At 47.2% G+C, this 13771-nt stretch overlaps 1 protein-coding gene across 4 annotated transcripts in view; it reads right to left on the reverse strand.

Annotated features, from left to right (window-relative positions):
- Window positions 1-13771, reverse strand: part of LOC130576445 (uncharacterized) — a 56313-nt gene that overhangs the window by 2621 nt on the left and 39921 nt on the right. For 2 of the 4 annotated variants that reach the window (XM_057371138.1, XM_057371128.1), the window contains one exon: window positions 13282-13335. The exons of 1 other annotated variant lie outside the window; for it this stretch is intronic. In XM_057371138.1, the coding sequence (XP_057227121.1) occupies window positions 13282-13335 (54 nt within the window). The remainder of the gene's footprint in view (window positions 1-13281; window positions 13336-13771) is intronic. One more of the 4 variants, XM_057371148.1, reaches the window with a different exon arrangement.

Genomic DNA, 13771 nt, shown 5'->3' on the forward strand with positions numbered 1-13771 from the left:
GGATATCCATTATGCATTTAGAATACCAGAGTCAGAATAGCATCGCTACCAAAAGGCATCACATGGAAAAGCMAAATTCACTTGGCCTTGAAGTAAGATCTAATCACTTTTAGAGCACGGAGACAAACCAAGTCATCTCTGAAGACTCATTCTTCAGCCCCATTTTTCAACAACTCTCCAATAAGAATTTGCAAACCACCCTTCCTTAAAGTCCCAGGAATGCTAAAACTCTCCAGGGTTTTTGTTCCAGACCTCACAGGAACTTTCCAGTATCTGAAGGGCATCTCCAGGGAAGCCAAAGAGGGACTCTTCCTCAGCAATYGTATTGACAGGACAAGGAGTTATGGGTACAAATTGAAAGAGGTGAAATTTAGTCTYGATATTAGGATGAAATTCTTTACTGTGAGGGTGGTGAGACACYRGRACAGGWTGCCCAAGGAGGCTGTGGAAGCCCCATCCCTGGCAGTGTTYAAATCCASGCTGGAYAAGGCMTTGAGCAGYCTGGTCTAAAGGGAGGTGTCCCTGCYCATGGCAGGSRRTRTTGGGACTGGATGATCTTTAAKGTCCTCTCCAACCCTTAACATTCTGTCTGATTCAGACTGGGCTCTGGTGTTACATGACTCCCTGTTTGYTTTCTAAGCCTTTCTTAACTAGAASCATGGTTTCCTTGGCTCAGCCTGCACTGTGGGACTGTTCCCCATAGAATTAGGCTTTTTAGGAACAACAACCAATGCTACTGTCTCAAAGAAAGCAAAAGTTTATTTTAGCACTTCAAAATCAGGTCTATCAGACAGCTGCAACYACATGGCAGCACAGCAAGGTGATGTTTTAATGACTCCACCTCTACTCTGCCTGGGTTTTGTCATTATAGGACCAGCACACACACAAATATTCTCAAAAAGCTGCTCAAATGGTTTGTCTCACCCAAGCAGACAAAGCAAGTTAGAGTGAGCTAAGGAAGTGCCCAAGCCAGGCCCTGGGTGCTGCAGTAACTGCAGTAGGACCTGGAAGCCTCTGTCTCCAGGCTCTTGGTCACAGCTCAGCCTCTAGGGACAGCAGCCTTCATGTCAGGGAAGACCTCTAAGAGCCAGTGTGGGCAGCGTGTTCCTGCCTAGTTGGTATCCCTTCTGCAAATTAAGATGGGCACTTGAGAATGGAAAATGCCAACATGGTGCTTGGCATCAGCTGTGCCTGGAGCTTGAGCCAGCGAATCATGCCCTGCTACATCCCCTGACACCTTGGCCAGCAGCACAAGAAACAAGAGAGGCAGATTTAAGGGCCTTTACTCAATAGCCACCTGCTGTGGGGTTATATATGGTGTATGCTCTGGCAGGCCTCAGAGCTGCAGGGTAACGTAGCAACCCCTATTCAAAGCTAAGGGGCAGAATAAATCAGCACATTTGTCCTTCTACAGARCAGAGAAGGTCCCCTGCCAGTGCCAAGAGGGAATGGGAACAAAGAATCTGGCAGTCCCCTCCATTTTGAAATGCCAGACAGGATTAGGGAAGGCAGCTGAATCAGTTCATTTTTGGCAGATGAGAGATGAACAGGCTGGGGAAAGATGGGTCCAAACAACAGACAAAAGTCATTTACAGAACTCACCAGGCTTTGAGTGGGAAGGTGCCCTGTGTTTTCTCCCTGGGCCTTCTTCTGGGGCCAATGTGTGGGGCAGAGAGCCTTCCCAGGAAGAGAAGAGAGCACTGCCAGGAAGAYGGGCACAGAAGGAGGGCTGAGCTGAAGGCCAGAAGACCTTCTGTGTGAGAAGACGCAGGAGGATGCAGAGATTCACAGGTGGCCAGGCAGCTGCAAGTGAGACTCAAAATGCACCCCAAATCCTGCCTCTTCATCATGGCAGCCCCAAGATGACCATTGGCTCTCAGTAACAGCAGACAAGGGCAGAGTGAGAAGGGGCCTGTGCTCAGCTGCAGGCAGTAACAGGAGAGGCAGTAACCTGAGTATCCTCATTCATAGCAACACCCTGAACTACCTAACCCCGAGCAATACAGGACCCCCATGACTGAGAGGGAAGCTCCTCTGCTACGGACCTTGCTGGAGCTAAAAAACCTCCAAATCCGTCAGCTTTCTTCTTGCAGAGGAGCATTTTTAGACTGGAGCTCATATCCAGCTCTAGGGATGACCAGGTCTGATCTGGCTTAGTCCAAGACACCATTTGGGATCACAGCATGTGGTGGTCTGGTCCTGATGAGCAGCACAAGGCAAAGCCCTGTAGATGTATTTCCAGAAAGAAAGCAGCTAGAGCCAGCTGCCAGAGAGGGGAACAYGTTCCTGCCACCCTATCGCTTGGGCCAGCTGCCACCCTGTAGTCTGGGCAAGCGTCCAGCCAGCCTGCCCTTCTCCTTGGGCACACCATGCCTGGGACTTTGCTTCGACTAGGGAGTCAACAACTAGAGTTGTTGCTGCAGCAGGTCCYCAGGGAGTTTGCCATAAACCTGCCTGACAGCCCCCGGTGAGCAACCCCAGGCCAGCTCCTGCAGAGGCTCCTCAGAGCGCAAACAATACGCACTTGACATTAAAGGCTCATGTGTTCACTCTAATGGCATTCGGACAGCTGGGTACCGCGCACAGAACGGAGCCTAATATGGGCCCTGTGCTAATGGGAATCATTAACCAGAGCCCTCAATTTGCTAAGCAATGTATTTACACAGCTGGAGAACAGTCCAAGTCAGGCTCACTCAGCTGCCGGCAGGAGAGCACACGGGCTGACACGCACACGCTGGCACACACACGTGCTCATGTGCACACACTCACCTGCCCCCACATGCCTCAGGCTCTCCCCAGTACACATGTGCTTCCCTGGTCACTTGGCCATGTCCCTCTGTGCACATGCAGACCTCCACCTGACTGGGAATCACAAGGAGAGTGTTCCACTCACACAAATCTTGCTTGCTCGTAAAGTAACTGAAGCCATGTGGGGCCGAAAGTTTGCAGCATCCAGGGGATGGTCCAAAGCACCACAGCTCATCACCTGCTCATACAACTGCTCAGAACCTGAAGGCACCCACACTGCCCCAYTGCACACCTTRTTTGAGTTAGATGAGCTCCTAAGASAGGTAAACWTATCTTACACTCGTTTCAAGCAATTATGGACAGACCACCTTAGTCAAGGATGCCTCTTCACCCATGTCCATGTGCCTACACGTACACTCTTGCCAACATGCACTGTTCTCACCAACAGCATTGTCACCTTCATATACAGGGGGCAAATAACCAACCAGGTTTGAAATATATCTGAAGTGCATCAACAAAGAAGCACACTTAAAAGATAGTGAGTTGAGGGAGGTGCCTCAAAGAAGGTCAGTAAGATTAAATACCACAGAAGAAATGCAGGATTTCAATTATATTAGCAACTCTCAGAAAACAGAGAAATGCACTTCTGTTTCATGAACTCATGTGCAACAAGTACATAGGAAGAAGATATACATGTAAAGCTACATTTATTAATATGAAGCCACATTAGTCCTAGAAACTAGTCTCTTACATCTATGAAGTCTAGGAAAGCATGCCAAATACAGATTATAATATAATTTTGGTCTCTCACAGAATCACAGTTTTGCTCATTGGACAAAGCGAAAGTGAGCATAGGTCCAAGTGAGTTTTCAGCTGTGAGAATGACAATCCCCACAGAAGGGGGGAAATGCAGTTACCCAATACAACAATGTCTTCGAAGGGAGCGGTGTGCTAGAAGTGATGGAAAATTAAGATGACTCTTTGGTCCTCTTTCTTAGGAAAAAGCATCCTGGCTGGATTCAAAATCAGATTAGCTTGTGCACTTTGCCAACCCATTCCTACTCAAGGCCAATCCAGCACTGGAGTCCCTCCTTTCCTACTCTTGGGCCCCACTGGCTGGGAAACCCTGCTGAGCTCTGTTTAAAGGACGCTGCCTTCCAGTGGTGGGTGAATGATCCCTTCACAATCCGTAGACTCATTTTGTTAAGTCCTTTGGGATGAAAGGCACCACGTAATTGCAAGTTGTAAAGGTGCATCTGATTCCCACCACCACCCTGTGTAGAAAGGAATAAATCCCCAGAAGAGGCTTGGCAAGGACAAATGCCACATGAGATGCTGCCTGTTTGTGAGACAGCCTCCTCACCCACGACTGGGGAGAGCCAGAAATAGCACCCATACTCAGGCAGGGCACAAAGAGTGAAAGCTGTCAGACTCCCTAGTGGAACATTTACAGGTACACTGATTTAATTCCACTCTGTCCTCTTTCCTCTCATCCCTGCTAAGAGTTAGAAAATARATTTCTTCACACTTCAGCTTTGAGGTGTGAAGCATCAGCTGCGAGAAAGGGAACCCACATGTCTGCTCCTAATCACATCTGTAATTCCAAACATGGCCACCTCCCATCATCTCTGCCTCAGTTTCTCCAATGCATAATACACACATGTCCTGGTTTCCATTGGGATAAAATTAATTTTCTTCCTAGTAGCTGGTGTATCCTGTGGTTTAGATTTAGGATGAGAATAATGGTGGCAGCAATAACGAAAAATATCAATCCGTTAAGCAGTATTAAGTTAAGAACTTCTCAACTTCTCGTGCCCTGACAGCGACAAGGCTTGGAAGGGCATGAGTGGCAGGGAAGCAAAGAGGCAGGACTTCTGACCCAAACTGGACAAAGGACTATTCCATACCATATGATGGCACAGGCTGATGTTTTGCCTTCTCAAGTAACCATGATTGAGCCCTGCTTTCCTGGAGACGGCTGAAYGCCTGCCTGCCCATGGGAAGCAGTGAATGAATTCCCTGTTCCGTCTTGCCCGCATGCACAGTTTTTGCTTTCCCTATTCAACCCATCTTTATCTCGCCCCACAAGCCTTCTCACATTTACACTCCCAATTCCCTACCCCATCCCACAGGGGTAGCAGGCTAGTAACTTCATCATGGGGTTAAGCCACAACAGTACACCACAGCCAGGCAGCCAGGATGAACTAATTAACTTCTAGGTGTTTCARCCTTCTGATGAGAAGTGATTTCTTTTCAATTACAGTCTTGCTTCAGGCAGTTTTCAAGAAATAGTCGCTGGCAAGCAGGACCAGCTCCTCCAGTGGAACAACAATTYACATTTAACTGCTTATTCATTAACTCCGATAGGGCCTCTGACAATTTATTCCAGCCACAGACCTGGAGCAGCTCAGACAGTAATTTTTCAAAGGCAAACTCCTTTCCTCCCTGAAAGTCTGTCCTYCACTCCCAGGTTCATTTGGAATTTTATTTCAAGGAATAGTTARAAGATATACCATGACAGAACTACATTTTATGACTACTTTTTTCCCTTCTCTTCCAACAAAAAGTCATCTCCAAATATTGTTCTGACAACAAACMCCAAACTTTGCAGTTAGCACTGTTTTCTTATGTTTTTGATTACCCTCCCCTAAAAGGCTGCAAGACCTGTCTTCCCCCACCAACATAAGGCTGCCTAACASCYTCCTCCTTCTATACCACCACTCCAAAGAGCAGTTCAACTGTTTATAAACACATCACTATTCCTCTTGAAAAGRTTAAAAAAATTCTTAAAAAATATGAACATTTGCAAATGCGTGTGCAGAGCTGTCAGGTGGCAACTACCAGACGTACATTGGTGCCACCAGACAGACAACACAGAACCTTTTTGAAAGGTACTTCAAAGGACGTAGCAGATGCTTGTTGGTCACTTGCCCAGAAGCAGAAATAGCCAGTTTCAGCTATGGGTCCTTGCTGGCACCAGCATGGTAAGCCTTTCTTCTCCCCTCTCTCACACATCTTTAGATAAGTCTTTGAGAAAGCTGAACTGCAAGCTTTGATTCTGCCTGCCTGACAACCTGAAGAGGCTGAATGTATAAAAGGGACAGATGGGTCATTCAGAGGGGCAGGCTGTCGCTGCACCCTGGCCAAGTTGGGGAACTCACCACTGCAGGATCCCAGTGAAGATCATGCTCTGAAGGCAAAACAAATCTCTTAAGGAGAAATGAATGAACCCACATTTCCCTACTAGTGAGCTGTGTCTTTTTTTTTTCCTTCTGATAAGAAATTGCCTTAGAAACACCTCCAGCAGCAGGTGTTTCCTGCATACTGCAGCAGCTCCTGCAAATATTACAGGGTCTGCATGTGCCTGAGCAGGAGATTAAGGTAGGCACAAGAGTAGCTCCGAACACACACAGACACTGGCAAGGTACAATCTCGCCCTAAATCTCTCAAAATCATCTGGTAAACAAAATGGAGAAGGCCCTCTGCGAGTTGGGAGCATGAATATCCTTTTGGGTATCCCATGTTCCTCCCAACCCAGCCACTCAATGACCTGTTGAAGACAATAGCAGTTTTAGTCAGTACACAAGTGACACTACCCTTATCCTCTCCTTCCTCTCTACCCTCTTCATTCCAGCCCTTGCTGTGTAGCAGGAACACCCTCCTCTCAGAGATCACACCAGCTGCCTCAAGTCCTCCTCCCTTGGGGCCAGGAACTCCRGGTACCATGCTTCCCACAGAACTGGCACGTGGAGCATACCTGGGCGTGTGCAGCTTCCAGTTTGCATAAGGCCAGGGCAAGCAGATCCCCTCTGGCCAGGCAGGCTGGCACAGAGCAGCATGCTGCTTTCAACTCCAAGGGTACACAAATTAAACCTGCAAAGTGAGGATTAATTAGCCTGGCAGGAGCGGGCTGCAAGCACATGCTGACATGGTGCGCTTGCCTCTGGACAAACCGCCCCAGCTGTGGAAGCCAAGCGCAGGAAGTGGGTGTATTATGGGAGAGGTACGTGGGAAAAAGAGGATTGCAGCTCTAGGGACTGGGAGAGGCAATGGGAGCCAGGTTCCCACAGCCACACGAACAAAAGGGAACAGGGAACAACTGCAGTGGGTCTGGATGCAGTGAGTAGAGGATGTGCCTCATCAGCCATCTTGAGGCTGACAGAMCACAGTGGCTCCTGTGACCCTGTGCCATCCCCTACATCTCTCTGTGTTCCACCGCCCAGGTGTGACCCACAAGTCACTAAATCTGACCCTCTTTCTGTGAAATACGCTTTGCCCCTTTCCAGTCCCTTGAATCACAGTGCCACTAGCCACAGTCACCACTGATACACGAGGCCGTCCCAGGAGCAATTGGGCTGCACTTCCTTTCTACCGCTCCCCACCTCCGCCTATTCTTAAACCAGACCCACAGCCCACATCAGACCACAAAGCAAGAAAATAGGAAGTCAGTCTCCTCACTCACCCGCCACCTGCTACTTTGATGATCCTGTGCAGATTACAGGGCTCTTGGTTATTCCACAAAGTCAGTTCTGTGGGCATCTGAATGATTCAACAGGTGCAAGGGCACACATGGCAGGAATTTATAAAAAGCAGGAAACAAGGACAAAGTTCTTGTCCTTAAGGAAACAGAAAGGACATGACAGTCCCACTTCTACTTGCTACGGGCAGGCTAAAGGCTGGTTAACCTTTGCCATGAAATACAGTAATAGCCAGATATGTGGAATCTTTTTTAACAGATGGAGGCATTCCCACCTTGGCTACACTGGATCCTTCCCCACAATGAAGAAACTCTGGACAAAGTCTTTTGTCAGGAATTATTTAGGACAAAGGCTGAGGTTCTCCAAGATCAGCTATCATCTTCAGCAGGCCATTCAGTGGCTGGGTTGGGAGGAGCATGGGATACCCAAAGGGATATTCATGCTCCCACATGGCAGAGGGCCTTCTCCATTTTGTTTAGCAGAARCATGCCCATCAGCTGGAGACAAGAGATCACCTGGGGAACTGTAACACCAGAATTTTCATGAGGGACGTCAAACCAGCAAGTAATCCAAGGTTGTGACTGGCCAGGGAGGTGAATCTCTCTTGTTGATTCTAGGGTCACCTTTAGGTTTAGAGACTGTCATATACTAAAAGCCACAAGGAACACTGAGGAAACTTAGCAAGCTGCAGTTTGGGATTGCTGCTGCCCGAGAAGCCACAGCTGTTTATACTCATGATATGGCATCAGTAAGGACACATCTCCAGGAACATGGCTTGAAGTTCTCCTCACCCTGTTTCTCCTCAGGAGAGTCACACTCTGTGCTGGTTTCTCCATGTAACTCCCTCTGGAAYTGCAATAGGTATTTATCTGCATATTTATATGCATTGCAACCTAAATGCTTGCACAGCTCCTCGGGAGCCTGTGATGGAAGGGGCAACATCTGTGTTTATTTTAATACACATATATATATATCTACACACACATATATATGCATAAACACACAGAACCTTCTGATATTTTAGAAATCTTTACTTCATGCTGTGCAGGCAGAACCAGAGGTTCGTACCAATACTGCTCTGTCCCCTGGTATGCCATGCATTTGTGAATAGCTCAGGCATCTTCCCAGAAGGCTCTGGCCWGCACATGTCCTGCTCAGTTCCAAGCTGAAAAGGTTCCTTGTTTTAGGAGAAGAAAAGCCAGCATGTTTCTGCAGTGGCCTTTTAGGATGCAGAGTAAGAGATAAGAGACAGGAAAGTCATTCGAGGGATCTGGCCCCTGTCCAAGCAGAGGGCGTTCTCAACATGGATAAGATCAGGGCAAGAGCACAAGAGGTTTATGTTCCAATTTTAAATTCTTATTTTTACATAGCAGAAAACATCTCTCTGATCAGCCAGGTTATCAGATTGGCCTTGAAATCCTTCCTTCCTGCCAGCCCCAACAAGATCTCTTGAGATGCAACTGGTAAGGCCCTGGGTGTCTTCTACCCACCTATTGCTGTTAAGATACGCTCAGATCCACTAATCCCATTCAGAGACTGCATGTAAWAGTTTGTGAAGCAAGAACAAAAGTAGGAATGACAGACTTTGAACACTCATCCCCGGACAGCTTAGAGAATGAAGACTTGTGGTATTATAGACACTCTGGAAAAAAGGTCTCTGCATTCAGAGCTGGCCAATGCGTGAGCACAGGGTCACACAGTCACCCTCCTTCCAATGGCATGGAACATCTCCATTGGAACACCCACCTCTCCAAACAAACATACACTGAATGCTAAAATTCCCACGCATGTGTGTTCCTCTCCCACTTCCAGGGCCTTTCTTCCAGTTAGACATGATGTTGGCTGACACTCTGGGGCACCAGTGACCAGGTCTGCACACTCACACTGTCGGCCTGATGTGCAACACCCACACAGGCCAGCACCTGCTGCTCCCCTTGCAGTGACATGTGCTTTGCTACATGTACCTATTATGTACAAATGCATATTTCATATATATGCTGTCACCTCCAATTTACCTCTGCTCACCTGCCCACAGGGGCTGATTCTTCTGTTCCATTATTCTTTACTGTGTGGGAACAGAAGCAAGATTTTTTTTCTTTTTAGCATTATTTGCTCTTTACTGTAGGCTGCCACCTCTCACAGCTGCTATTCCTAAAAACATTGCAAACTGACTAAGCTGCTCCACATTAGGAAAGGTTAATAATCTCTCTTCCATAATCCTTCTAGGCTCTTAGACTAGTCATATCACTGTGCCATCGTATCACTTAAGAACCGCTGAGTGAGTGGAAAGGTTGCAGCTGATCACCACCTGAGCTGGCCCATGGGAAACTTAAGTACGGGAAACAACAGCAAGGTGACACCTTAGTGTTAAAACAGCAGCAAAACCCAGCCCAGTTCACCTGCTTAAGAAAGACTMCCAAGGACCACAAACATTTCCAAAGGCTGCAGCTGTGTTTCCACGCCAGAGGGCAAAGACACCATCCCTCTGTCTCACCTTCCCATGGCAGATTTCCAGCAGAAGAGGGAGGAAGGCATAGCTGTGATGATGCATGAGGGCACACCTTTCACCCTSACAAACCAGCAAAGCCCCAGGATGTCAAGGCAACCAAAGCATCAGTCAGGAGGAGGGTATTTTCAAATGCAGGCATCTCACAACCACATGAAACACTGATCTCAGCACAAACAGGATGAAAATGCTCTGATAGTATTAAAAKGTCACTGTCATCATTGTCATCACACAAGACTGAATAAGCACAATTCTTTCTCCTTCAAATTATTCAGCAGCAGGAGAACTGAAGGGAGAAAGCAAGGATCCTTACTTCAACCCCCTGGCATAAGCCATTAGACATCCTGCTCCCCAGACCAGCTCTGCTCTTCAGATCAGTTCACTCAGTGCATCTTCATCCAGCTGTTCGCTGCTTGGATATCTGTGACCATCTCAGCTCAGAAAGAGACTCTGCCTGAGTTGAAACAGGAACCCTTATGCATCAGTGCTTACAGTGACACAAGCAAACTGGTTCACATGGTGATGTTTCCTGTTCAGACACGCAGACAGCTGCCTGGTTCCTCCTGTAACAGCTCATCAGCCCATCTCTGTGAGATGTGTCTGCATTTCTTCCACCTTCACCAAAACAGACAGGTTCCAACACTGAACCTGTGCCACCAGRCCCTCAACAACAGAGTGCCAAGCTTCTCACCTCACCTCCTGCTATCACTCTGCAAAAGGCCCCACTCAGCAGGGCCTGACAACAGCCCTTCTAACAGAACTCAGGTCCCTAGTGTGCTCTGACTCCATTACCAAATGTTGGACAATACCCAGAAATCACAGAAGGGTTGAGGCTGGCAGGCACTTCTAGAGACAGCTGAGTTCAAACCCCCTCCTCTGAGCAGGGTCAGCAGGAGCTTGCTGCCCAGGACTGCATCCTGGCATGCTGTGACTCTCTCCAAGGACAGAGATTCCACAATTTCTCCGGGCAACCTGAATATCTTGCGTTTCCACTTGTGCCCATTACCTCTTGTTCTGCTGCTGGGCAACACTGAGAAGGAATACTGTGCCAAGCATGTTGTGCTGGCTGGATTGAGGCTTCCCTTTACATGATGAGAGCACTTTCAGAAATATTGACCTCTCTCAGCTGCTTCCAGAGCTTGGGCACCTCAGCAAAGAGTTCTGCCAGGGATCTGTCGCCTCCTTTGTCAGGTAGGTACACAAAAGTGGGCATTCACAATCACTTGAAAAATGAAAGCAAAAATGCACCTTTACTTAACAGCTCTGCTACCACAACAGACCAGCAAGAGGCTGTGAACTATCATATGCTATTATCATGGAAGCCATGAGTGCCTCAGGTGGAGAGGCAYTGTCCCAGCTTGGCAAGGCTGGCCAGAGAAGAGTGGATTTTGTGCCATCTGTCAGAAACGTGTGCTCTCAGTTTCTGCTGTGTATTTAGTGCAAGCTGACATGGGCTTAAGGAGCAAAGGGATAATTCGCCTTTCAGATTCTCCAGGGGCACAGTAATAAGCCACAATAATGAGCTTAAGGTGTCAGGAAACCACCCCACTGAGGGATCACTGAAACCCAAAGGACTGGAGAACCACCACCAAGCACCACTGAAAATAGCTGGTGTCCAAGGACAGACAAGCAGGAAAAAAAAAAAAACAAAACAAAACAGTGAAAGAGCACAGGGCAGGCATAACAGAAGGTGATAAACAAGATGTGCTAAAACATTGCAGCAGGATTAGAGAGCTGGTAGGTCTGAAGGACAGGCACAGTTGGGGAGAGCTCGTGGGGTACAGGACGACAGAGCTATACTGAAAACAATCCAGGGAGAAGCACATGAGAGTACATAAGAGATCAGGATTAATTGTGCAGTCAGAAGTACTGGGGCTGCTGGAAGACAGGACTGAAGAATCCTGGCACAAAGCAAATGAGAAGTCAGAAAAATATCACCCACCTCTGCACAAGGCTCTAGCCAGCTCTACCTGCTCCTCCTCCTCTAAGAAACCATATTCATTTCCAGAGCAGTGAAGGGCAAGGGCACCCAACAGCATGCTTACCAACTGCAGCACTTCTGGGTACACACAGGCATCGCTCCTAATGCCTGCTGGGCAAGGTATAAACCCTGAAAGGATTCTGGTCTGTCCTTCATCTCTATTGCAAGGCTATAAAAATACTGCAGTGAAAATAGCAGTTTTRTCACAAAGGATATTTGTTTTCTTCACCCTAACCTGTTTCTGCCTGTGTATCACAAACATGGRGGATCATATGGGGCTCAGTGCACTGAGGTACACCTGCTTTGGTGGCAATGTGCAAGGTCACAAACAAACAATCACAGAATGTTTTGGGTCAGAAGGGAYCTTCAAGATCATCTAGTTCTAAGCCCCYTGCCATGACAGAGATACCTTCCACCAAACAGAGTTGCTCATCCCTTGAACACTTCCAGGGATGGGGCAGCCACAACTTTCTGGGCAACATGTTCCACTGCATCCATCACTTGCACTGTAAAGAATTTCTTCCTAAAATCTAATCTAAATCTGTTGTCCTTCAGCTGAAAGCCACTACCCCTTGTTCTATCACTACACACCCTTGTGAACAGRCCCTCTCCAGCTCACCTGTAGCCTCCTTTAGGTACAGGAAGAGGCTATAAGGTTTCCTAGGAGCTATATCTTCCCCAGTGGGAGCAGCCCCTGCTTTCTCAGCCTATCTTCATAGGGAAGGTGCTTCAATTCTCTTAAAAACTTCATGGCCCTCCTCTGGCCTTGCTCCGTATCTTTCTCATGCTGGGGACTCCAGAGCTGGATAAAGAACTCCACGTGGGATCTCACCAAGAGCAGAGTACAAGGGGAGAATCACCTCCCTCAACCTAYTTGTCACATTTCTTTTTGATTCAGCCCAGGATACATCTCCCACAACAYCATACAGCACTGACCAAAAGAAGACAAAGGACCTACGAAGGAGCAGGTGTTGGCTGATGATTCAGGGAACGGGCTGCTAAAGAAAAAACTCTGAGGTGCAGGCAGCAGCAAAAACAACAAGGATGAGACTTGAGCATACCTGATAGACATAGAAGCTGTCAAGCATGAGAGATGCTCAGGACACTGCAGCATCATCCCAGCTAAAAAGCCATCCAAGCAAAGCAGCTCTCACCTGTCATCACCCAGTCCCTTATCCCATATGGTTCTGCAAACACCAGGGCACCAGGAAGATATAGTCCCTTTTCCACCAGCACCTCTCACCCCTACCAAACATCACTTAGTCAAGAAAAAAATGAAACCCTACAGGACACCCATGCTGTAGGACCTCATAGCATGGGATGTAGACTTTTACTCCAAGGAAGTTTTGAAACTACAGTCTCCAAAATGGAAAAGACAATGCATTATCAGCACCTAGCCTAAATTGCAACTACATTCTGTACTCCACACTAGAAACTTCTGTTAAGCAGCTGATCAAGCCACAGGAAATCTCCAGAAAACATCTTCTGGACACAGATGTTCAGTGAGAACCACCACATTAAGTATATGTGGAAAGATGAAGGAACTGCACCAGAAAAGGGCAACTTACACGAATTTTAATTACTCTAGTCTTCGCTCCACAATTCTTCTTGAGCAGCATCTTCTGAAAGAGAAGTAGAATCCAGGGATTAGTAGAAATAGCATGAAGGAACAGAAAGAGGGATATTGCAGGGAGTATCTTTTCCTCAACATTTCATTAAAACAAGATGGATAGATGATTGAGTGAGATATGAAAGATTAAGAACGACCAGAGGTSGCCAGCAAATAATCAAGCTAATCTGAGACCGTCTCATTGCAGCCTGTACTGAGTGGCTGTGGCTGATACCAGGGGTCTGAAAGAAAATACAAGAAATTTCACAAGGAAAGAGATGCAACAACTGGCTAAAAGGAAGTTTCTTCTTAATTTCTGTCAATTAGTGGTTAGATTTTGTCCTGAAGCAGGTGAATTTATCCTCCTTTATGAAGGAAAAAATAGTCTACTTTATGTAAATGTGAATGTTCCCATAATTTAACAGATATTTGCATTATGCTTATTTATT

This window comes from Malurus melanocephalus, unplaced genomic scaffold, assembly GCF_030028575.1.
Source record: "Malurus melanocephalus ecotype Western Australia unplaced genomic scaffold, MMel_1.1 scaffold_5, whole genome shotgun sequence".
Lineage (NCBI taxonomy): Eukaryota > Metazoa > Chordata > Aves > Passeriformes > Maluridae > Malurus > Malurus melanocephalus.